At 39.7% G+C, this 25,580-nt stretch overlaps 1 protein-coding gene across 2 annotated transcripts in view; it reads right to left on the reverse strand.

Moving 5' to 3' along the window:
- The window catches only part of PLCB1 (phospholipase C beta 1), a 667,363-nt gene that overhangs the window by 77,821 nt on the left and 563,962 nt on the right, over window positions 1-25,580 (reverse strand). For both annotated transcript variants that reach the window (XM_044748183.2, XM_044748184.2), the window contains exons 28-31: window positions 8,044-8,120; window positions 7,854-7,943; window positions 7,330-7,387; window positions 6,158-6,244 (exon numbers count right to left, since the gene is read on the reverse strand). In XM_044748183.2, the coding sequence (XP_044604118.1) occupies window positions 6,158-6,244; window positions 7,330-7,387; window positions 7,854-7,943; window positions 8,044-8,120 (312 nt within the window). The remainder of the gene's footprint in view (window positions 1-6,157; window positions 6,245-7,329; window positions 7,388-7,853; window positions 7,944-8,043; window positions 8,121-25,580) is intronic.

The raw sequence follows: 25,580 nt of genomic DNA on the forward strand, positions 1-25,580 counted from the left end.
CACCACTCCATCAAGCCGTGCTGAGGCGGCATCCCACATAGCACAACTAGAGGGGCCTACAACTAGAATATACAACTATGGACTGGGGGACTTTGGGGAGAAAAAAAAAGAAAAAAAAAAGAAGATTGGTAAGAGATGTTAGCTCAGGTTCCAACTTTAAAAAAATAAAAAGGGTTAGAAAAAAATTATCCACAGGGTAGCACAAAGAGAAAAAGATGGAAAATAGAGAAAAGAGTTAAGAGACAGAGAAGATAGAGTAAGAAGGTCCATTTTATTTTATATAAATAATGCGATGGAAGGAAATTTCTGGAAAATGGGTTGGAAGTCATTTTTGCTGACACGATAGCTGGGTTTTTACAGAACTGATGAAAATTATCCATCCAGCCACCTCAAACACATATTTAGCTACAATATAGAAAACTGCTTAAAGCATAGGAAAAAAAATCCTAAATGCAAGCAAAGGAGGAAAATACAAGTTATCATCAAAAGAACTACACTAACAGTTAAGTTCTCAATAACAAGGGAAGTCAGAGGACAGTGGAATTTTATCTTCAATGTGCTAAAAGAAAATAACTGCCAACCTAAAATTCTATACCCAGTGAAAATATCATTCCAGAATGAAGGTAAAATAAAGACATTTTCAGATGAAAATTAAAGCAAAACGAAACAAAAACCAAAGAGTTTACCATCAGTAGACTGTATAAAAGGAACTTCTAAAGGATAGAGAAGACAATGATCCCAAAAAGGAACTTCTAAAGGATAGAGAAGACAATGATCCCAAATATATAGTCTGAGACACAAGAAAAAATGTTCAGCAAAGAAGTTTGTGAATATGTAGATAAATCTAAATAAACACTGAATGTATAACATAGAATAATAATGTCTTATGGGTTTAGAAGTCTATAGAATTAAAATAAACTTCAAAAATAAATCAAGAGGAGACAAATGGAGTTAAAACTGTTCTGATGTTCTAGTATCGCCCAGAAGGAGAGTTAACACGTCTAAGTTCTCCATTCAAGAAAATAACTATTTATTTTTTAAAAAGGCAATTATTCACATTGATAAAAATGAAAAGGAGATTTCTTCCTTAGGAAAAACAGACCAAAAAAACCCCACTAGGTGGGTCAACCAAGACTTGACAATGAGCAAAACACAGTCAACAGGCAGCCAATTTGGAGTCTGTGGTCTGGCTTCCATGAGAAGGCCCACTGAGTACTGGCAGGGAGCAAAAGATTTCAGGAGGCACAAATGAATCATGTAAGAATGAAGGTTTTACATTAAACCCCCAAGTTAGTCTCTTTCTCCCTGAACACTGGGAAGGCAAGACTGAAATATCAGCCACATTTAGGGTTCTGTCTCAGGGCCCACTGGTAGGGCCGACAAGACTAACTTCACCCAGAGAGATGAGTCACTCATCCTGTGACAAGGGTGTCAGAGGGGAAATGAGGAAAATCAGCCTATATTCCCCTGGTGGAGGAAGAAAAAGAGCCAGTAGCTACGTGATGAAATGTTCTTTAGCTATAAATTAAAATACCCTAAAGCTTCCTGGAATGCTCTCCTGCTGATGAGCTAAATTAAAACAGAAAACCTGTGTTCTAAGAAGCATCAAAGACAAATTAAGTGTCAGAGAAAAAGTAAATCACACATTTATCGACTGTTTTATGAGGTTACAGAGACGGTTCATTAAAAAGTCCCCTCCAAAGATGATTCTTCCTGTCATGAGAGCCAGGAGCTGCAAAGTGATCAATATTCATTGTAATATTCACAGCAGATAGGGCAACTCCTGATTAACGATGCTTCCACATGTTAAAATAAATCTCTCTGCTCAGGAAAAAGGCAGAAAACCCTTTTCATAGTGAGTCAATCCAGAGTCGAGCATGACCACAAAAGTTGTGGTTCCTCTTCACTGGCAGTTGTTCTTGAGTTGCTTCTAACACCTTTTGTACAAATCAACCCTTTCTTATTGGCTGTGGCAAACCCGGGTATGGAAATCCCAAGGAAACCAATTACGTCACTGAGTTGAAAGACTGGCTAGGGTTTATTGCATCCGTCTTAAGAACTCTACAGCTATGGATTTCATAAAAAGACGCACCTTGAGCAAAACTGAAAACAGCATACACTCAGGGACTGAATCAAATATTTCACTGCTAAAAACATGCAGCTGCTCATTTCTCCAGAATTTGGAACTCTACTGAAAAGCTGAGCATTCTCTTTTAAGAATGTCTACTGTTGTTTGTAACTTAACAAATTTCAGAGGGACTTATGTACAGGAATGCACAACATAATTTTACGTCAAAGTGTGGGCCAAAATATTTATCTTTTGTCTAAGTTGCCTCTAAGGGATCACCTACTTCCATTTTTCCCTATGCCTTCAAAAATTACATACAAAAGGAATAGACTCATTGAATCTCTTTTTTAATGGGGAAAAATGGACTCTTCATAGGAAAAAGGCCTGGTGCATGTCACAAATTGGAGCATTCTAAAATAAACTTTCACATTGTGGCTAGCCAAATTTGGTCCCCTATTAAATACAGACCTGCAGGACGAAAGTTCTTGGTCCATGTATGGAAATGAAATGAATTTTTAACCTGTTTTGATTGAGGCACATTTTGTTATGACTGTTCTGTTGCAGGATGGTAAATTTTGAGTTGATCCTTCCAGATCATGAGCTCATTGTTGAGTCAAAGGTCAGCAAAGTTACACTTTGAATTAATCTCCGTCTTAGCTTGCTCTAAATCTAGCCAGAAGAATTCCTCCTTGCCACGGAACTATTGTCTTCCAGCAACTGGCTTTTCAAATTTCTTTTGTTAAAATTTTTTTTCAGTCTTGTTTGTTCCCCTTTAACGTAGTTGTTTGCTTACCAAAGGCTTGGAAAATTCCCCAGATGGTAATTGGGGTTCAGAACAGCTCAAAATAGTAACACTGGGAGAAAATAGGAATGTAAAAAGAGCTCCCCCCGCACCCCCCCGTTTAGGAGGAGGTTAGGAACACAAAGCACATTATTACACTAGTTAGAATAAGTGGATGAAGAGGAAGTAAACGATTATATCGGACAATATGAGAGAAACTGATGAATGAGAAGAAAGATGCCATGTAGTGTATATTTTTGCTGTAAGCGAAAGATTAGCCATTATTGTTTCTAGTTAGAAAACTGCTTGTATTGCCTGCAAAATACTTGAAGGAGGCACTCTATTCCCCTCAGTAACCTCTGGCAGAGTCTGGCATGCTTTTCTCTTCATAAGATGGTTACAACTATCTTTAATATTACCTACTATAGTGTCAACTCAATTTCCTCGGCCACCATTCGCTGATGGAAGAGTTAATAAATTTCGAGATGTCATAAAATCACTCTGCCTCTCATCTTTCTGACTGAATGGAACTGATTCAGTTAACCTCTTCTACAGATATTGTTGGTCAGTTTCATTTCCTTGAGCTGCTCCTCTTCTATTTTGTTTCTGCTTTTGTTAATTTCCCTCATATCTATGTCAAACTTCAAAGGCCATTTGAATACTGGATGTGAAGAGGAATTATTTCAAAGCCAGTGCCATTCTATTTTTGGTCCACATCCAACAATTACAGGAGCAGGGGAGGCCGCCATGCTGGGCCTGGCCTTTCACTTGCCTACATTTGCAGTCCTGTGCTTTGGTCTTTCTCTGCATGACCTACACTTGATCTTATTGTTTTACTCCGCTATTTATTATTGCTCCTTCTTGTCATGGTCATTTCCCTTTATTAGCCACTGGGTCCTACAATATTAAAGTCATATTTTCATATTTTATTAATCAAGTCATGGTTCCAAAGCACAAAATTTTTAAGCCCTGAAGAACACCTCTCAATAAATGCTTTAGTTGGACACGGAACCAACAATCTTCAAGGGCAACTTTCAAATCCAGACACAACAAAATGATTATAAGAGCAACCTCATGGATGAAAAGCAAAGAGAAATCATCATGGTACCTATTTATAGCCTAAATGAAGGCAACAGAATACTAAAAATCCATAGAAATACTTCAGATTTCTTTCTAAAGGGCCGAAAAAGAAGAAATGGAAAATTGCTATAAAGATGATAGTGGTACACACTGTTAATTACCTACCCATTTGCTATCTCTCCTCTATTATTTTGTTTTCTTATGCCTGTGATTGGTTTAGGAATGGGCATATGACATAATTCTAGCTAATGAGGGGAAGCTCATTGGGGAGACTTAGGAAGGTTTTCCCTCAATCTTATAAAGGGTTACAAGATGAAGACATTCCCTTTTCTGCTTTTGAATGATTATATGGAAGGTTGTGATGCATGGAGCTATGGCAGCCACCTTGTGACTGTGGGTTTACAGCCTAGAGATGAAAGGCAACAAACTGAGAATAGCATGGTGGAAATTCTGAAAATACCTGAGTTCTCGATGAGGTTCTTGAGCCACTGAATAAATCATTCCTTGAACTGTGATACCTGTGAACTTCCAGTAATGTGGCTTACTAAATTTTATTATTGTTTAAGCCAGTTTTAATTGGGTTTTCTCTAGTTAAGTTGCCGCTGAATGCACTCTGACTGATAAATTGCCCAACAGTTATTAGTTCTTCTAATGTTTGGTTATACCCAACGAAGAAGTTTAAAGGTGCTTCAACGCATATTAAAGTTGATTTTCATCATGATGATTTGAAGCAGCAACATAAAATCTTTGTAGGGTTATTTATATGAGAGTTATGTAATTTACACACATTTGTGATTGCATTTTGCCTATGAGTAAAGTAGTTGACGTATTTGGACCAAAAACAAAAACAAAGCAAAATAAAATTATATAGGAATAACAATATTTCCCAAAAGAGATTTTTCAGAAATACAAAAACTGGCTAATGAGATATCAACCATAAGCTAAGTATCTTATATCAGTGTACAGAGTACTGACAAATTTGAATTCAGACACATGGACGGAAAATGTATCACCTGCGACTCATTATTCTTAAGATGTTTCTTAAATTTCAGCCAAACCTGGATGTTTTGCTCCAAACATTTGAACATTTTTAACAGATCGATCCTAAATGAAAAGCACAGCAATTTCTGAAATTATGTTAAGATTTATTCTACTTTATGAATGCATAATCAACCCGAGAGGTTGGCTAAAAATATTTAAATCATATATTTATATTAAAAACATTAGCAGCATATCTAAGTAATTATTATCCTTGGATTTTCATTATGCTTGTGAATCTATATTGCCAAGCCTAAAAACTTTAGGAGTCAAAAATCTTAAATAAATGTTCTGTCCAGTAAATACGAAAGAAGAAAAGCAGAAATAACTACAATGATACATTTAGAATTAGCCACAAGAATGCCATAAGAAGTAAATTGATGAATGGACTATACGGAGAAACAAAACTAACACTTTTGAGCTTTGCACGTTCAAAAAGCACTTGTATGAAATAGCAGTACCTTTTAGAGTAGGTATTTTAAACTGCAGATGGAAGGATAGAAAAATGGAAAAGCACGTTTTTCACAAACAGAAAACTAGTTGGTGATGAATCAAATGGGTAGAATGATCTAAAACTGAGATGCTTTTTGCTAGCCTGAAAGTATTCAAATGAGAAATACTCAGTTTGTTTAAAGTTAATATTCATGAAACACTTGATTTTGACCAAACAAAAAGCATAAGGTAATTTTAAAGTCGAGCCCAATAAACTATTATTATAGGGGGAAAAAAAGATTTGTTGTTTTCTGGTTCAGGAGAATATTTTCTTGGATAAAAACCAGGGTGATTTTGGTACAGGACATCCTCTACTGGACAAAGTCTGCCATGACAATATCACATCAGATACTTAGAGTTGAAGACGATTGGCTTATTTCTCTAATTCCCTCTATCCTGGCAGGGAGTGGGTGGGGTACTTTGAATATACCTATGCCTGAACCACACTCCAGACCAATGCAAACCAAATCTCCAGAGCTGGGCTCCAGGCATTTGCAGTTTTTAAAGCTCACCAGTTGATGATAAATGCTTACTGAATATTGCTGTAAAGATTTTTACCATCATGAAGAAACATACATGGTTTCACGTTTGAGAACTGATCTGAGACTGTGTGGGAGGTACATGAACTAGGGAGGTCTTATTCTAATTGGATGGAAAGAAAATGAAATTAGTGTGTATCATTATTCAGCTCAGTTTACCTTGGGCTTTTCATCCAGGATCTGCTGACGTATCTCCTTGTGTTTCTCTACCAGTTTTTCTTGTCGTTTACTTTGCGCCTCTTCTAACTATAAGAAAGTCACAAAGAAAGTCGTTTTCATCTACATGTTCAAGTGAATGTTTTCAGAAAAAATTGAAAGCTTTTCAGATCTATGACATACACTTAATTATTTCATATCCTGGTCAAGAATTCCCCTACAAGTTTGGAAACTGTTGCTAAGTGTTGGGGCTGGACAATGGGTACATAGGGGTGGAGGTGGGGTGATCAATGGATTATACGATTCTTGACACCAGGTACCTGAGGGTTACTGTAAATATTCAATAAGACCTTTTGACCTTGTTCCCAACACAGAGATAGATGAAAAGAAGTTAATCTTGTCAATTTGCTGCTTTCTTGTTTAACCTGAGGGGTGACTCAAAGGTCACAAGGATTTATGAGCTTGTTTTACAGAAGAAAAAGAATGCCTTCAAGGATCACCAGATAACCAGGCCCTGGCTGCTGTTGACACCCAGAAGTCAGATTGCCCAGGGGCTTATTGGGAGTGAAAGAAACATAGATTACCCCTTTGTTTATCCAAAACTCCTCCTGCAAAGCCCTTTAGCTCTATAAAACCCCCTGCTTTCTTCTCTTGTTAAGGCAGAGTTGAGAGAACCTATCCTCCCGCCTTCTTGTTTTGGCCAATTCGAATAAAGCTTTCTCCATCTCCAAGCACATGTCTTAGTGATTGGCTTACTATGCATTGGGCACACAAACTTGAGACTAAGATCATTCTTGCATTTTTGTTAATGTTTGAAAATTTCCATAATACCAGTTAAAAAAAATAAGAAATGCCTTTGGAGGTTGCCATCTTCTCTACCACTGATGACGACTAAAGGTTCTTTGGGGGAATCTCCCATTGCTACCATGTATCTAGGCTCCTGACTTTGGAAGTGATCTTTGACATCTATCTTTAGATGAGCCTTTTTACATATAGGTTTGCAATTAAACTTGCAGAAACACTGATTGCAAAGTGCCTGCTCTGTGAAGCAGCTCTTCTGGGGGCTGGTGATAACTAGACACGGCCAAGCCTGGCATTTCCCTCCAGAGGCTCACATTGTGCTTGCCAAATGCTCAAACACAGTTTGCAAAGGAGAGAGGGATTAACCAACATACCCTCTTGATGTACTGCACCACCTCCTGGATGTATGACCGGATCATCTCTGTCTTTTCCCTAAAAGCAAATGACAGATCGTTATATGAACTCATTTGGCATCGACAAACACAGGAATCTCAGATTTCCAGATGAAAGTTTACAGAACTCTCAACATTTTTATTGCTACGGCAAGGAAGGTAAAATCTACCAGCTCTGGACAAAGGTCAGTTCCACCCAGGGGCAAGCTCAGTTTTCACCAAATGCCGAGAAGGTTTTCTGACAATATCAGAAGTGAGGATTCAGCCTTTCCAGAAGGGAAGCTCTTTACTCAATCTTTATCTAAAAGGCCCCGGGTGCGCCCCAATCCTTTATTGAACTGCTCTTCGAGTTCCATGTTAAAAACCATATAAGAGGGATATTTTGAGAGGTTAATTAGAGGAGAAATTTCACAGATGGGGCTTTGTATGGTTGAGAACCTGTTATTCTGATACAGAATAAAAAGATCCCAGGTAAAAGGTGGGGAGAAGGCGCTCTTTCTCCTTACTCTTCCATCTGGCTTTTGTCTTTGGATTTAGCTTCTGTTATCTTCTCCTGCCTCTTTTTATCCATTTTCTTCTTTAATTCTTTCTTCTCTCTGAAGTCAAACGGAAGTAAAAGGGAAAAAAGGCAAATCAGCTGGCAATGTTTAATACGTTTATATACACAAGTCCATTGTAATGAGAACGGAGGCTTACTTCTCACAGATTTCTTTGAGCTTCTTTAACTGATTGTTCTGACATTCTTCAGCAACATCCGTCAATTTTTGAATAAGCTGGGGAAAGAAAATGCCAGTTTGCTGTTTTACATTATCACAAACAAAGCACCCTCTCCTCTTGCTCCCCTAAACAACAATATCTGTAGTTAGAAAATCTGTGATTGATGTTTAACAATAGTTAAAATTGCCAGACTTCTAACATAAGCAATGAGGACATAATTTAAAACTGACAAGAAATTTTCACATATTGAGGTATATGGAGTGGCTATTCTGTTTTAAAACTGATTCAGCTTGAACTAAAGAAGCCTGACTAATGGCCTATTAAGCATACACTGTACATCTGCTTTAACCACTAAAGTAAAGAATGCATTAAATGTTATCTCGAAGTAAAAGAATGCACTCTTTGAAGATAAGAATGCATCCTTTCCCTCCTACAACTGCCAGTATCTGTAACGCCCACATCAGAACTCCGGAAGATAAGTCTCCTTTCCTGGAGGGTCATGTTGATCTGCTACTTTGCAACTGAATATCTCTTTGAACCTTGATGAATATGTATCTTGGGCGTGTTTAACCCATGTTCTTTGTTCTGAAAATGTATAAAATTGTACTGAAAACCATGCTTCTCCAGAACAGTTTTTTCCTTAGTGGAGACTGCCTTCCCAGATTATAGTCCTCAGCCTGGCTCAAGTAAAGGTCATCTTATCTCTCTTATCAATATATTGATTATTTGCATCAACAAAACCATCACATTATCTAGGCTTTAACATGAATTTTGTGTGTGTGTGTGTGAGGAAGATTGACCCTGAGCTAACATCTGCTGCCAATCTTCCTCTTTTTGTTTTAGGAAGAGTGTCGCTGAGCGAATGTCTGTGCCAATCTTCCTCTATTTTATGTGGGATGTCTCCACAGCATGGCTTGACGACTGGTGCTAGGTCTGTGTCTGGGATCTGGACCTGTGAACCCCAGGTGACTAAAGTGGAACATGCAAACTTAACCACTACACCACAGGGCTGGCCCTTTTAATATGAAATTTTTACTATTATCTCTCTTTTTCTTTTTTTGAGGAAGATTAGCCCTGAGCTAACATCTGCCACCAATCCTCCTTTTTTTGCTGAGGAAGACTTGCCCTGAGCTACCATCTGTGCCCATCTTTCTCTATTTTATGTGGGATGCCTGCCACAGCAAGGCTTGACAAGCAGTGCGTAGGTCCGCATCCAGGACCTGAATTGGCAAACCCCAGGCCACCAAAGGGGAACATGTGAACTTAACCGCTGTGCCACCAGGCCAGCACCCTATCATCCCTTTTAATTAAACAAGATTCGTTAAGATTATTGTGCTGGTTACTGCCACTTGGCTCAGTGCAAAGACACCTAACAGTGTGGACCCAGGTTCCAATTCCTAGTCTATAACTTATTAAAAGTATGATTTTGATCAAGGGGCCGACATTTTCTGAACCTACATTTTCTTGGTTGTAAATGAGATTATCAATGACTTTATCTCTTGGAGGTACTGTGAAGCTTAAAATAAAATGAGTATGATACAAACGTAAGTTATAATCAACTATGAATTATAATTCTTGGTTCCCAGCTATCATTCATTGTTTAATTGCTTCAAGGAAGACACGAGTTACCCATCTTAGAAATCAATGTTCGTGTCTTTGTGTGAGTAACTTCCAAAGAACATGAGAAATTCCCTTTTGTGCTATCAGTGACTTTTGAATACATTGTCATGAAAGCAATTATTTTATTAGTTTGCATCTATTTTTTAATCAAACCAAGTTTCAAGAGGGCAGTGACTGTGTTTTCATATCATCGGTCCTCCGCACAATTCCTAGTGTTTCAGGAGGTGCTCAATAAATGCTTGTCAGTTATACGAGGGTAATTTTTCTTTCTGATCCCTTCTCTTTCTTTATCTGACATGAAGAACTTATGGAACCTTCTGTCATTGCTCAGGCAGTGGTAGCAACTGGACTCTACCCTTCTTACTGGAGCACCAAATAGATGGTGTGCGCTTCCTGTGAAAGGCCCCACTGCTGTTCCCCAGAGATGGAGAGTCTCAGATACAGCAGGGTGAGTTGACTAGTTTTATATAAGTGGTAGCTTACAACAGTGACAAAGCAATATAATCATAATACCAGCAAACTTTCGTTGGTAATTTATATATGCAGGGCACAGTTTGAAGTGTTTTAAGTGTATTAACTTATTCAAGTCTAGGAGTTACCTTGTGAGGAGTTACCTTGAGAGGTCAGCGCCATTATCTTTGTTTTACATATGAAGACGCTAACACATAGGGCTCAAGATCTGGGCTCTGGGCCACAGAGGTGGTAAGTGGCAGAAGTGGGTCCAAACCCAGAGGACTCAGGCTCCATGGCTTATGGCCTTCATCGCTTTCCCATGCTGCCTTTTCATTATGATTTTAGAAATTGTTTTAAAAAATTCTTCTTATCCAAGAGAATAAAAAAAGTCAAGGGAGAAATTCTCTTACAGAATTACAACAAAGAGTCCACATTAACTTAACATTAACATGAAATTTGATGCATCCATCTGTGAAGTGGATTAAATCCGAACAAATATGAACTGGGGTTTAGGCCAGCAGAAAACCTATTTGATCATTCAAAAAGGATTGCCTGATCATGACTGTCACAATTAAAGAAATTATGAAATATTATAGCTTTGTAGTGCCATTTATCAAACTATCTATATATAAAATTCCAGAGTTCCTCTTCCATTCACCCCAAGGAGTTACAGAGGGTTATTCGGGGATCCCCAACCTTGGCTGAAACCAGAATCACTGTGGGCAACTCCTTAAAGATACAGATTCCAGGGCCTGTTCTAGGCCTGTGAGCTCCAAATGTCTAGGGGCAGGGGCTGGGAATCTATATTTTCAAAATCCCCCCCTTGGTGATTTGGATACTTTGCCAGATTTGGGGGGTCTTGGTGGGCCTGTCCTCGTTCTACAGACCACTGTTAAATCTCCAGCAATGCTTTTGAATTCAATGGTATTCATACTTCTGTTGCCATGTTGTCATCTCTGTCATTCGCCTGACTCCACAATCTTTTCTTGATTATGCCAGCACCTGCTCACATTTACTGCTCTCCTTCCACCTCTTGCCCTCATCCTCAGCAACATCGACATCTAGTCAATGAAGCCACTGAGGTGGAGATCTCACAGCCCTTCTACCCGCTCAATTCTGACTTTTATTTTGATTTGGTTTCAGCCCCTACACAATTGCCAGCACCTTATTCCCTCAAGTTCCACAAAAGAAGTTCCCTGTCTGCTGCATGCCCTGGCCTACCTCTTTGCCCCTCCCCCAGACCACCAGCACTTGTTCTTTACTCTTCTCAGAACTAGGTCCCACCTCCTTTGCTGCTGGAACACACACTTTTATCTAAACTATTCAATTTAGCCACGATCTAACAAATATATATCAAGGATCTACTAAACACCTGCTGCTATTCTAGAACCTCTGGGCTGATGACCTGGCTTTCTAGATCTTGCTACTCAAAGTGTGGTCCATGGACCAGCAGCATTGGCGTTGCCAGGAAACACATTAGAAATGCAAATTCTCAGGCCCTATCCCAATTCAACTAAATCAAAATCTGCATTTTAACAAGATTCTCAGGAGATTCACGTGCACATTACAGTTGGAGAAGCTAGATTACTGAGGAAGATGGAGACAATTTAGAAGAAGCCCTCTGTTATGGACTGAATGTTTGTGCCCCACTTCCCCCAAATTCATATATTGAAATCCTAACCCCCAATGTAATGGTATTAGGAGGGCGGGACTTTGGGAGGTGATTAGGTCATGAAGGTGGAGCCCTCATGAATGGGATTAGTGCCCTTATGAAAGAGACCCCAGCGAGTTTACTTGCCCCTTCAGCCATATGAGGACACAGTGAGAAGGCAGCCATTTATGAACCATGAAGCGGACTCTCACCAGACACTGAATCTGCAGGTGTCTTAATCTTGGACTTCTCAGGCTTCCAAATTGTGAGAAATAAATGTTTGTGGTTTAAGCCACCCAATCTCTGGTAATTTGTTATAGCAGCCCAAGCTAAGACACCCTCTCAAATTCCTTCTTCTCTAGGATCTCAAAAGATCTTAGGAACTTTATCTGCATTCTTTTCATGACCCCAAACTCAGGTTCTTCACCTCTGATACATGGATAATGTTTCCCTACTGGGGTGATTATGAAAGCTGAAGGGGAAAGCACACATGCAAGTCCTAGAGACTACCTTGTAGGTTCTTAACTTGGTTTCCTTACTCTTCCTTCCAAGAGAAAGGTTTGTGCCTTTGCTTTCATCCTCTCTTCTCTCTGGGGCAGGACCTGATCCACCGTTTCATTTTCTCCTCTCAAACTTTCTTCTGCATTGGACACATTCCCTTTGCATAAAAACACATCGCTATTTTCCTTGTCCTTAGGGAACCCTAAACTTTTGTTCCACTTTTGATCTTCCTTCATTTCTATCCCTAAAATGGCAGACTCATGGCTGCTTCTAAAGCTTCAATGCCTCACTCCAAAATTCTTCAACCCTGCCCTCTCACTTACACTCCAACCACTGGAATTCACCTGATTTTGCTTTGAGATTACAAAAACTTTTTTGTTACTAAACTTATCCGCCATTTTTCAGGACTTAACTTTTATTATTTCAGAGATTAAAAAATTTTCTTAGTTCACAGCACCCTTAGGATCGCAGTAATTTTTCATGGTAGCCTTAGGCTAAAAGAAATAAAAGAACAGTTCCATTTATTTATTAAATAATTAGGCCCAAACAACTTAATAGCAGTACTTTTCATAGCTTTTAAGAGATGTTGCTCTGTTTCCTTCAAAAATGTAATGGCCCAGTGAGTTCAACGTGGTGCCTCAGGGTGCCTTTGCACAGTTTGGGAATCATGACTTTATCTTCTTGACAGTGTGCCAATTGCCAATCACTCTCATACAAAGCTCTCTTTCCTTAATTTATAGTATCTCCAGCAGCCACCACAGCCACTCCTTCTCTGTTTTAGGGGCTTCAATTCATTTCGGCATTTTAAACCCCTTTCGACCAACTCTAGCAAGGATGACTGACCAGCATCTCAACATTTTTACAAGCATGTTCAGGATTTGTCTCTCACAGAACACATGCCATTATATTTTCCCACTAAGTCTCATCATTCAGTTCTAAAGTGGACATCATCTTTGACATCCCTCTTTGGTACTTGAGTCATGGAGATTTGTTAATTTCTCATTACTATGTGTCACATGGCTTTGTGTTAACAGCGCTCTGGTGCAGATTTTCATTAACTCCAGTCTGGACTTGGCAAGAATCCTCTCCCCGCCCTTGGTTGCTCCTTAGTCCTCCTACTCCATCCCAAATAGTCTTCTTTTTTGTGTGTAGCAAAGCCTTAACTGACTCTCTATCCCCAAAATGTTATGCTCCAGCTCTAAATCGACTTTCCTCATTAGCATTCATCATACCCAACAAACTACGCAGTACTTTGCTCTCAGAACTATTCAGCACACACCTGCTTCTCTACTTTTTCTCATGTTATTCTTGCACCTTGATGATATTTCCATCTGCATGGGAGACATCACAGATACAGAACATTCCCATGTTTACAGAAAGTTTCATTGGACTGTGCTACCTTAACTGCTTCTGATAAGGGAGTGGGCACCAGCCAAGGTTTCCCCTTGTCCATGTGCCTTTCCCCTCTAGAGCACGCTTTGGTGATTCTCCTCTTTGATTGCCCAGATAACTCTAGGCCTTGGCCCCTTGATTGACTTTTTCTATAAGATATCATCTATAGATATTTATCTTTGTGTGTATGTACTTTATTATTACTCTCCAAAAGGATGCCACTACTACAATCTCCCTTTCTTAATTATCTTTTGGAACCTTAGGCTCTATACAAAATAGGTGCTCAAAAAATATTGTAAACGAAATCTTTTAAGTTTTAAAACCACACTGACCTCAACCTTGGTGATAACTATGGAGGGTCATGTCCAAGCTGTGGGCTGTCTTATTGGAAATACTTTTAAAACTATATAATTTTGGTATTTAACAAACTAACTTTTGTTCCTTTAGAAACAAATGTCTTCTTGTGAAATCCAGGTGTATTTTCTTTTCTTTTCTCCCCAAAGCCCGCATACATTGTCATATATCCTAGCTGTAAGTCACTCTCGTTCTTCATGTGGGATGCCACCACAGCATGGCTTGATGAGTGGTAGTAGGTCTGTGCCCAGGATCCAAACTGACAAAACCCTGGGCTGCTGAAGTGGAGTGCCTGAACTTAACCACTCGGCCATGGGGCCAGCCCTTGTATTTTTTATTAATGTGGCATTTGCATGCAACTAATAAAAATAGCATTTGCCTAGAATACCAGATTATGTGTTTAAAAAAGGACAACATCTCTGTGTTTAATGTGACAATTATGTAAATATCCTTCTGCTGTGCTCAGTTTCCCTTGGTCTCCTCTGCTCTCTTATACTACAGACCCCTCCCTGTAACATTCTGCCCTTTCTAGCTATTTTCAAAACACCATCACTCCTACCGTAATTCTGTCCTTACAATATTTACTGTTTTCATTTAAACTTCCTCTACTTAAGGTCCAGGAGGCAGAATGATTAATATTATGACTTTATTAATAATATGCCACTATTATCAGACTCACATTAAACTGGAAATGAGATTATATACATGAATCAATAATTTATCTCTTTCCTACTCTAAAAAGAGTGAGTAGGGGGGCTGGCCCCGTGGCCGAGTGGTTAAGTTCGTGCGCTCTGCTGCAGGCGGCCCAGTGTTTCGTTGGTTCGAATCCTGGGCGCGGACATGGCACTGCTCATCAGACCACGCTGAGGCGGCGTCCCACATGCCACAACTAGAAGGACCCACAACAAAATATACAACTATGTACCGGAGGGCTTTGAGGAGAAAAATAAAATCTTTAAAAAAAAAGAGTGAGTAGGGGCTCTACCCAATACCACCTCTCCAGGAAGAGCTTCCTCTGCTTTCTGAGAACTGGCCGTGTGCCCCATGTGCTTCCCACGAGAGCTGCTGTATTCTTTACCCCCATCCCTTGGCCCGGGTAACTTGTCCAGGGGAGGCCCTAATCCAAGTTGGACAAGTTATACCTTGACTTTGGCCTCAGGTGATTGGTTTAAGGTTGCAAGCTTGTCCAGTCGTATGACCCTAACAAGGCTTTCGCCAGGATTTTTCCAATCTGCCACTGGAGAAAGAAATGTGTCTTAGAAGGGGTTGGTATCTAAATTTTCAGACAAGGGGAAGCTTGTCTGCTGCTCTGGAAAAGAATAATACTAACGTGCAGAAAAAAACATTGGAGAAAGAGAGTGAGCAAGAAAAACAGAGAGAAAAGGAGAGAGGGAGAGAAAGAGAGAAAGACAGAGAGAGACAGACAGACACAGAAAATGCTGTGAGTGGTCTCTGGTGTCCATCTCTCTATTCCTTCCCTTCCCCGGTGTGGATGGTCAATCTTTTCTTATGAGATCTACCTTGTGTATTTTTCTAATATACACTCTTCTTGTCTAAGTTAGTCCAACGTGAGCTTCTGTTGCAACCAAGAGAATCATGACAAAAAGCAGAAATAAAAAATTTCACTCCTTAACCCTCAAATAGGATGGAGGAACCTCTGAGTTTTAGGCTTAGGGTTTCTATTGCATGAGAAGCAAAAATAGGACCCAGAAGAGGGATTTTTCACACAGTCACTGAAGTGCTTTTTAGCTAACCTAAGAGTACATACATTTTCGGTGCATTGATTAGCAGATGCACTCTACTCAAAGAACCATTCAATCATGTATTAGCCACAAAACCCACTGAAGATAGAAAAGAAGAAAAGAATAGTTTAGAATTCCTAGGGGAAAAAACAAGAGAGTACCTGCTAAACTGAAATTCAGTAAACAAAATTTAATTTTAACTTTTAGTATGATTTTTTTTTCTGACCCAAAGGAATAGACACATTTCACTTAGTTTGCTTGTTTGTTTACCCCTAGTGAAATGTTCCAAACCTTTTAAGGAGCAAAAAAGAAAAGCTCTGGGGGGAATATAATTTCATGCTTGGTCTCAACTCCACGCTGAATGTCACTTAGTTTAGTCATTTGAGGGTGAGAGAATGGTTTCCTCGGAAGATGCTAATTCCTTGACTCTAACTCGAAAGGGATAAAAAATGCGTGGCATGTTTGGAGTCTCTTCTAAGAAGGACAATTTTGAAAAATAAGCAAAAAGCCAAGTATAGAACGTTCACCCTTCTGACACAACTCATCTTCCCTTCCCTTCCCTAGCCTTCCTTTCTGCCAGTCAAAGCATCCACTCTGGGTTTTCACTATAAACTGTACGTTTTTCTTCTATGAAGAATTAATTTATGATATTTCTAGCCGAAGTCATGATGGACAAACTAAACACATACTGACAATGTGAAAACAAGATGGATGTTTATACTGGAGTGTATCCTTGTCAATCAAATTGAGAAATATTCATTCACTTGTCAGTGAGTATTTACTGAGCACCTATGATGTGCTGGACACTGTGCTAGTAAGGAAGGTCCGACTGTGAGCTGACAGACAGGCCCTGTGCACGTGGAGCTGACAGGCTTCACGAGGTCGCTTCTCTTTTCAGGAGGAGGAGAAATTCTTAGACTAAAAGGGCAACTATCTTGATCATTCTCTGAGATATCCTTTCATACTTACGAATTTTTTTAAAAAAATTTTCTACAGCTAAATAGAATTTATAGCTGTTTATTTGAATCTGAAATGTGTTTAAAGGATCCTTGGAATTATTTTTTTTTCTTGCTGGGCAAAGAAATAAGTAAAAGTGAAAATCTGACCAAGACTCCTAGTCAACATCAATAAGTTGGCCTAATGAATCTATAACATTTAAAATTATTTTTTCATTTTTAAATTATGCCGAGGTAAAGGTCAGTTTTTTAGCTTTCTGGGAAATATAAATGGGTCCATGTAACATATACTCCCTTGAAAGGTATTTCTGGTGTTCTTTAATGAGGCTATCGACTGGAAATATTTTCGAACTTTAAAGAAAAAAATCAAGAAACTTGATAAAGCGAGCTTTAGTTGATGTGTTTTATCAGCCTAGATAATGCTTATAATTTGCCATCTCAATTCTCTGGGCCTTGTTTCCTCATCAGTAAAATATAGCTTCTAACTTATCTGTAAAGTTCCTTTGATAAATTGTAGAATTATATTATTCTATGGTTACAGGTATGCTTTTAGATTTCAATAATGGTATAAAAATATCCCGAAAATAACAAAAAGTAGGGATTTATGGCCATGAAATATTTATTTTAATGAGAAAGGTAACTTTTACAATTAAAGAAGTTTCACTTAAAGTGATTCATATATATAGCTTTAAGTAAAAATTTACCAAATTTTTGTAATTATAAATGCTAATGAAGGTATTTGCAAGAGTTATTAAAAAGTTGGTATAGTATCCCAAATGATGCAATTATGGATTTCTCGATCAAAATAAAATAAAATTAGAACACTTTTGCATCTGTTCAAGTCAAATGAGATCATTATATCTCATTAAACCAACTAAGAAAAAACTCAAACCACTAAAACTTTAGGACAAGGCTTCATAATTCTAAAAGATGTCAAGGCCATTTAATTTGGAATAAATGAACTAAATAAATATTGCTTACCACTTAGAGGTGGGAAAGTAGCAAGAATGTTCAAACTGGAGGGTTTCAAATAATTAGCAGAGGAGAGCTGACTAAAAGACATGACCTGTCCTGTGACTTGTAACTAAAATAGGGCAATCAATCATGGGCTTAACATTTCAATGGTGCATTTGGAAGCTAGACCCAGAAGAGCTGTCCATGAAGATAAATACCAAAGCATGTCAGCTACTTTTTTTCTTAATGCAAAATATATCATCTCAGCATCCCTCACTTGCCAGATGGAATGCAATGAGTCCTGTAATTCCAGAGGGCACAAAGTAAATTATCAGACTGTGGCTTCTATTTTGGAATTTTCCTTTCAGCAGAATCTCTTCTGTTCCCTAAGCTTCCTTAACTTGACACAAGTCAAAATTATTATTTCCTTTGCCTTTGGGGATGGTTCTATCACTAACTTTTTCCCCTTAATTTCATCTAAATAGTCACCAATAACACATAAAAATATATTAAGATATATTATGCAGATACACAAAAGAAAAACCGAAGTTTAAAAGTTTATAGCTTTAAACAGAAATCTCTAATTATTATTTTGATAGATCTGACGTTTGGATTATCCCTGCATTCTATAATTTAAGTGAAACTAGCGTTATAGTCCGAGGGAGACTTTACAAGCATTCTTGTACAAACTTTTTGTTTTAGAAACGAGAATGCAGACACTCAAAGAGGTGAAATCATTTAGCTCAAGTTACATAACTAAAAATGGAAGTCAGTCTCCTCACTCTAAATCCTGTGTAAGTTGTCCTTTGGTAAAGAATGATGACTATGTTCTAGGCACTGTGTTAAGCTTCCATGGATTGTTTTATTGAATCTCACATCCAAACTATGAGGGCTGTGGGTAGAATTTTGCAAAAAATGGCCCAAATTGTCCACTGCTCCCTGTTTTCACACTTTGCAATGTGATTTGTAGCTCCCCTAAACAAGAGATAGAGTCTCTTTCCCTATCCTTTGAATCTGAGCAGGTCCTATGACTTGCTTTGGCCAAAGAAGAAGGAAGAAATTACAAGCCCTTTCAAGAGACCTTGCTCACTTGCACTTGCTCCTAATGGGAATCCTGTCCAACTTCCACATGAACAAGCCCAGGCTACCTGCTGGATGATATGAGATGTGGATCAGTCACCTGCCTTGACAGTCAGCCAACTTCCAGAAGCAGAGCCCCTAAGCGAGTGGCTGCTGAACCAAAGACACATGAAGGAGCCCAACCAAGACCAGAAGAACCATCCAGTTGAGTCGAGCTCAAATTGCTACACGCAGAATCATGAGCTAAATAAATGGTTGTTGTTTTAAGGCTATAAGTTTTGAGGTGTTTGTTAGGCAACAAAGCTAACTGATAAAGATGGGCATACTATTAGGTCTGTATGACTTCACGACCTGTGCTCTTAACCACTGTGAGCCCCTGAGGGCAGGGATCACATTTAGGCTTGGTCCTCGCAGAATCCCCCCGCCAGTATGAGGACCGTCGTAGCAGGCCTTCAACAAGTTTTGGTGAATGAATGATTATGTTTACACTCTCTAACCTGCGCAGCCTCCCAAATTAATCAATGAAAAGATATAGCATGAACTCTGTGGGTCAAAAAAGCAGGAGACAATCCAACAAAAAAGTAGGCAATGGATGTGAACTGGCAGTTTGTAGAAAAAAGGAATACAAATAGACAACACATATACGGAAATATGCTTATTTTTGCTCATAATTAAAGCAGTGACTTCAAGAAAGCTAAGTAATTTATTTCTCAAGAAAAATGATCCCACATTAAAGTCAGAATCTTGGAGGAAGATAGATAACACTATCGCAACTACTGTGGAGATGCTTCCTGACTGCAATTATTCCCGGCACATATCCTTCAGCTGGGCGACCATAGAAGGGAGAAAATTCAAGGCTGCCTCTCGGATAGGTTGCAGCAGCAAATGGTGCTGATAAAAGTCGTTAAAAGGAAGATGATGAGCTCCCTCACGCTGTAGCAGGATGTCAAAAGCTGGAACACATATTTATATTTGAACTCAAGATCTCCTTAGCTAATTCATGGACTGTTAAAAAAAAAAAGGTTTTCATTAAAAACAAGGTTTTGTGTATATCATCTCAATATTCCTCCCTATAGTTTAATGAAGGGAGGATTATTTTAATCTCCATTGGACAGATGAGAAAACTGAAGTTCAGAGTGGTCACACGACTACTCAGAGGGGGAGTAATGGCCTGAAATCAGGACATTTGACTCTAGACCCTCACTTACCGCCACTCACATCCTGGTAGGCTATTCCACTCATAGCTGATCAGTATTCACCCAGAGCTTTCACTGTGAAACCCAACTTTAAATCTCTGGGATCAACAGGGAGTTGGGGAACTCATATCACTGGGTACTAATGTTGGTTTGGGGCCCAGGAACCATTACTGGTGGGACAGGCAGGAGGATGTGTAGAAGAATTCGAGCCTTCAAGGTCAATGTGAAGGAGTGGAGAAAGGCATGGAATTAGAACATATGGGAGACTTAAAATAGGAGAAAGAGGAGAAAGGGTAGGAAGCAAAGCAAAGGAAAACAAAACAAGCCTCTGTAGAAGATTAAGAGTACGGCGACTAGAAGAGAAAACCAGGGAATCTTTTCCTGAAGCCATTAAAAAAAGAGGAAGAGCGAGAAGACAAAATGGCGGGCCAAGCACTGCTGCGACTGAGAAGTGACCCCATCGACATCACTACAAAATCCCCTCTCACTAGGTTGTGGATGTTCAGCCTTGAATGTGAGTGGGGCTGATTACTGAGAGTCATCAAGAACCCTCAGAGGGACCCCCTAAGAATTTCTATCACTTACCAAAGTCACTTTTAAAATTAAAACCTATCCTTTGGGATAGGCAAAACTCAGGGTCCACCCAAGGCAGTTAACAAAAAACAAATAAACACATCAGAGTCGATTCTCCAACCTTGTAGTTCTTCCCTGGAGCAGGAAGCCTTGACTGGGATCCACAGATCCCCGAGATATCTATAGAGAGATTTCACGGGGTGCAAGAACTTGAACGGGGCGGGAGGGCTTCCATCTTAATTTTCACTGCCCTCTGCCTGAAGACAACCATTTCCTTCTATTGAGGATACAGGCAGGAAGTCACAGGAGTAGCTTCCACAGGACCTGTGCGTCTGCCACTGGTAGACATCCATCCGGCTTGACGACCAAGCTGTGAGTAGCGGAGATCGTACTGTATTTCCCATTTCAACTAAAAGGAACTTCAGGCTTCTTCTAAAACGCACTTTGAGCAAAGATAAGGATTCATAGGCTCTAAAATTGAGCTTCAATTTGAACATGTAACAAGTCACCTGGGACTCCTATTAAAATGCAAACTGTGATTTCGCAGGTGTGGGGTGGGGCCTGAAGACTCTGTAGGTCTAACAGACTCCCAGGTGGTCTAGGGACCACACTAACCAGGCTGCCAAGCTATTTGGATGTGGGGCTTTAGGGATGAAGATCCTTATTTGGACAGCTATAAGAATTCTTCAAAGCTCCAGAGTCTCTGAAGCTTGGTGTGCATTTTACACCTCCCATGATAATATGAACAATGACCTCAAAACATATTCTCTCGGTGTTTATCAGTTGATGGAGTTAGGTAAATTGTTCCCATATCTGTGTTTTCATATCAATATGCTGATACCTTTGTCATTTCACTCATCACATGGTATTATAACTGTTTGTGATACATGCTCCCTGAGTGTGTGTGGTGACCGTGTCTTCTTTATCTTTATCTCCAGTGTCTATCAGAGTGCTTTGCAAATATTAAGTTTTTAATGAACATTTGGCAGGAAGTTTATTGACGCCATGGTTTCTTTCTCCATCCTTGAACTGTGGGTGCTGGCATTTGAAATACACGATCTTCAACCAAAACACGTTTGTATTTAATTCCCAAAGCAATTTTGGGAGATGAAATATCTTCTGCTTAATTTTCCTCATCACCCAAATAGTCTTTTTAACCTGGGGCCTCCTTGCTTTTTAATTACACTTCTATTTGTCTAATTTATCCTGAGAGGCCCGTTCATAATTCAGAACCACAACCAAAGATAGAACTGTCGCTTCTGGGTGCCTTTCAGTCAGAAGATTTCCTGGGAGAACAATTTCTGGTTATTAGAAACAGAGTTGATAGAAAGTTCTGATACATATGTCAGCTAAAGGCATGTAGTATAAATTGTGGATGCCCCAAAATGGCCATAAAATAAACTTCGTGTGGTTCTAAATCCAAGGTTTGGGGGCCTTAGCCTTCTTAACAAAGGCCCACACAAGTATGTTCAAAGACACTGGGGCTTTATTTGAAACCCAAATCCATGATGACAGTGGGGAAGGGGTGAGTATTTTGAGTAGGGTGCTTATATTTGGGGTGAAAGGGACAGGCTGGCTTGGACACATATTTATGTTTTTCTGAAAACTCTTCAAAGCTTTTACAATGGATGCACTCATTCTTTCTTAGAGAGAAGCACATGTTCTGGCATTGCCACCTCCAGTAGGAGCTCCATCACCTCTCCTGCTTCCTGTCCTTTCAGGTGGGATTTTCCCACCCATGAGCTCAGCTTGGTCTTCCGTAGTTCCCAGCCAACCTCTCCTCCAGGAGAAAATCTGTTGGGTAGCTCTTTATACCCTCATCTGGCGAGATTTAACTCGGTGCCTCATGCTCAGGTATCCATCTTGGCACTCTGAGACTGTGCAGCTCTTTCCTGTGATTTCTGCACCCATTTCTGCAGCACAAGTCCCCTTCTCCCCGAGAGGCCTTTGTGGGATGTGTGGGCATCTGTTTTCATCCACACTCTGAATTCCTGTTTTGAGAATCTTCTACGAGTATTGGGCTTCTTTCTTATTCTGCCACGTCTCTTCTGAATTGCCATGACTCTTTCCTTGGGGAACGGAGTCTTCCCAGGGGTTGGGGTCCTGAGGTCACTCTTGATGATTATGGCTGGGTTGTCTAGTCTTCTAGGTAACATTCACCCTGGGAGTCAACTTCAGTCATCTGCCAGAGAATCCCAGTGGGGCCTTCTAACCGGTGGGGCCACCATTCGTCCAAACTATGCCCTTTCCTGGGGCCCTGCTCCTCACCATGTACCGGGCAGCTCAGTCCCAGAGTGGTCCTTGTGAAAGTTACCTTAGATCATGTAACTCCTCCAGTGGCTCTCACTTCACTCTGAGTGGAATCTGGAGGCCATATGGAGGCCTTTAAGACCCTAAGAGATCAGTCCCCAAACCTAAAAGTCCTATCTCTTTGACTTAAGACCCTATAGTCCTCCTTAGGCAGAGCCCCCTGCTGTTCCCCCAACACGCAGCCCACGCCCAAGGAGAGCCTTTGCAGCTGCTAATGTTCTGCCTAGGAAAATCTTGCCCCATATGTCTGCCTGGGTCTATTTTTCACCTCCTAACTCAAATGCTGCCTTCCCAATGAGTCCCTCCCCATCTACTCTATTTAAAAGATAAAAGCATGGGGCCAGCCTGCAGGCATAGTGGCTAAGTTCACGAACTCTGCTTCGGCAGCGTGAGGTTCACAGGTTCAGATCCTGGGTGCGGACCTACACACCGCTCATCAAGGCATGCTGTGGCAGCATCCCACATACAAAATAGAGGAAGATTGGCACAGATGTTAGCTCAGGGCCAATCTTCCTCACCAAAAAAAAACACAAAAAAACAAAAAAAAACAAAGCACACTATTCATCCTTCCCTTCACCCTATTCCTTATTTCCCTGTTTCTGATTGACTTACCTCTTAAGCTCTTATTACCATCTGACATACTATATATTTTAACAACTTATTTTGTTTATGATCTGACCCCCATCTGGAATGTAAGCTCCATAAAGGCTAGGATTGTTGTCATTTTTATCATCTAGTATTTTAACATATTTACTGAGTAGGTGTCTCATAACTATTTGTTGAATGAATGAATGAATGAATGAGTCAGTGGTTCTTTTTGAGGTGATGAAAATGTTCCAAAACTGTGGTGATGGTTGTACAAATCTTTGCATACACTAAAAACCATTGAACTGTACACTTTAGATGAGTGAATTGCATAGCATGTGAAATAAAGTTGTTAAAAAAAGAGAGAGAGGTACAGTAACCAGTCATGAAGGAGCTGGCCGTGTGTGCTCTATGGGAGTAGATGTGAGGCCATTATGATAACCTTCACTTGAAATCTGAATTAGTGGAGGCATCTACACAATGGTTATAAAGCAGGGGCTCTAGAGTCAGAGGACCAAGGTTCAAGTTCCAACCATACCCACTTTCCAGTTGTGGAACCTTGGGAAAGTCACTAAATATCTCTGTAAGGTTTTTTAATCTGCAAATTGGGCTGACAATAGTGCCAAACTCCAGGGGCTGTTGTGAAGATTAAAGTGGACAATCTCTGTAAATGGCATAGCATAGCACATGGCCCCACCGTGAATAATCAGTACATGGTTGCTATTCTAATTTTAATTTTTGTTATTATTTTCTGGAGTACTAGGGATGGGGTCCTGGAGAAAGTGGGATGGCAGTGGTTGTAACTGGGTCCCAAAGCCATTATCCCCCACTAAAATTCACTTTGGCTGTCTCAGATCTGTCACAGCAATCCCATCCTTAGACAAAACCTGACCTCTGCCTGACCATTCTTTCACTGCTTAGATCTTATTTCAGTAGTTCAAAAATAGAGCAGTCCACCAAAATCAGGTGAAGCTTGTTAAAAAGTAAATCCTCGGGCCTCACATTTAAGTACTGGGCAATGGTTCTCAAAGTGAGGTCCCAGGACCAGAAGCATCAGCATCACCAGCCCTACAAGAGGACTGTTGAATTGGAAATTTGGGGCAAGGCCTAACAATCTGTGTTTTACCAAGGCTTCCAGATGGTTCTGATGCATGCTGAGATTGAGAATAACTGAGCAAGCGGAATCTGATTTTTGATAAGCTCCTTATGGGATCTTGACCTGCTCACCTGCATGTTGTCACTGCAGAACCAGTACTAGGACAACACCATTACGCTGAATCACCTGTTACACAATCACGACTGACCCATCCACCCATTTCCAACGTACCAGCAGAAACAACCTCAGAACTCTCTTGCATGGAGAGGCTCTCAGCAACGAAATGGACAGGTCATACAAACACCTCTCAGAACCCATTTCCTCTGGGTATACTACTTTAATTTCTATTACACTTACTCAGCTGGCATCAGCTTGTCTTCAAGGCTACTTTATTTGATTCATTTCATCTATCTGTCACCAAATATTTATCATGACCCTACTATGTGTCAAGGCATCAACAACAAGGGAGAGAATGTCACAATTCATGAGAAAACACTTTGGAAGACAAAACTGATCATTAACAGAGATGAAGTCATTTCCTTTCACAGGGAGCCACAGGAATTGGGTAGATAACATTCCATATTAGCCATTTAGATACCGGCTTTTCTAAATGAAGGAGAGTGGACTGTACAATTTTTTTAGTTCTTGAAAAGCCCAGTGATACAAAAAGTGAACATTTATTTGCAGCATGTTCTTAGTTTTCCTGAAGAAAGATATAAGTGTTTTTAATTCCTTGTGAGAGTTCAAAGATCTCAAAAAACTATTACAACCCCAAAACAAGTTAGTGAAAATAAAAATAATAAAACATAGCTTCTTTGGGAAACAGAGAGGAGCTTGGTAAAGATGCTGGAATAATGGAGCTTAGAAAATATGAGTGTGGTGAACATTATGTGACCTGTGCAATTTCCAGTTCTAAGAAATGATGATTTTGTTCCTTTTTAAAACCCAAGTACTGGGTTTTGATTGCGCTTTTAAGTTAAGCGCACGTGAAATCATAAGTCACAATATCAATCTGAAAAATACATCTTACCTGGCATTAAAATAAGATTATTG

This window comes from Equus asinus, chromosome 15, assembly GCF_041296235.1.
Source record: "Equus asinus isolate D_3611 breed Donkey chromosome 15, EquAss-T2T_v2, whole genome shotgun sequence".
NCBI classification, from domain to species: Eukaryota; Metazoa; Chordata; class Mammalia; order Perissodactyla; family Equidae; genus Equus; species Equus asinus.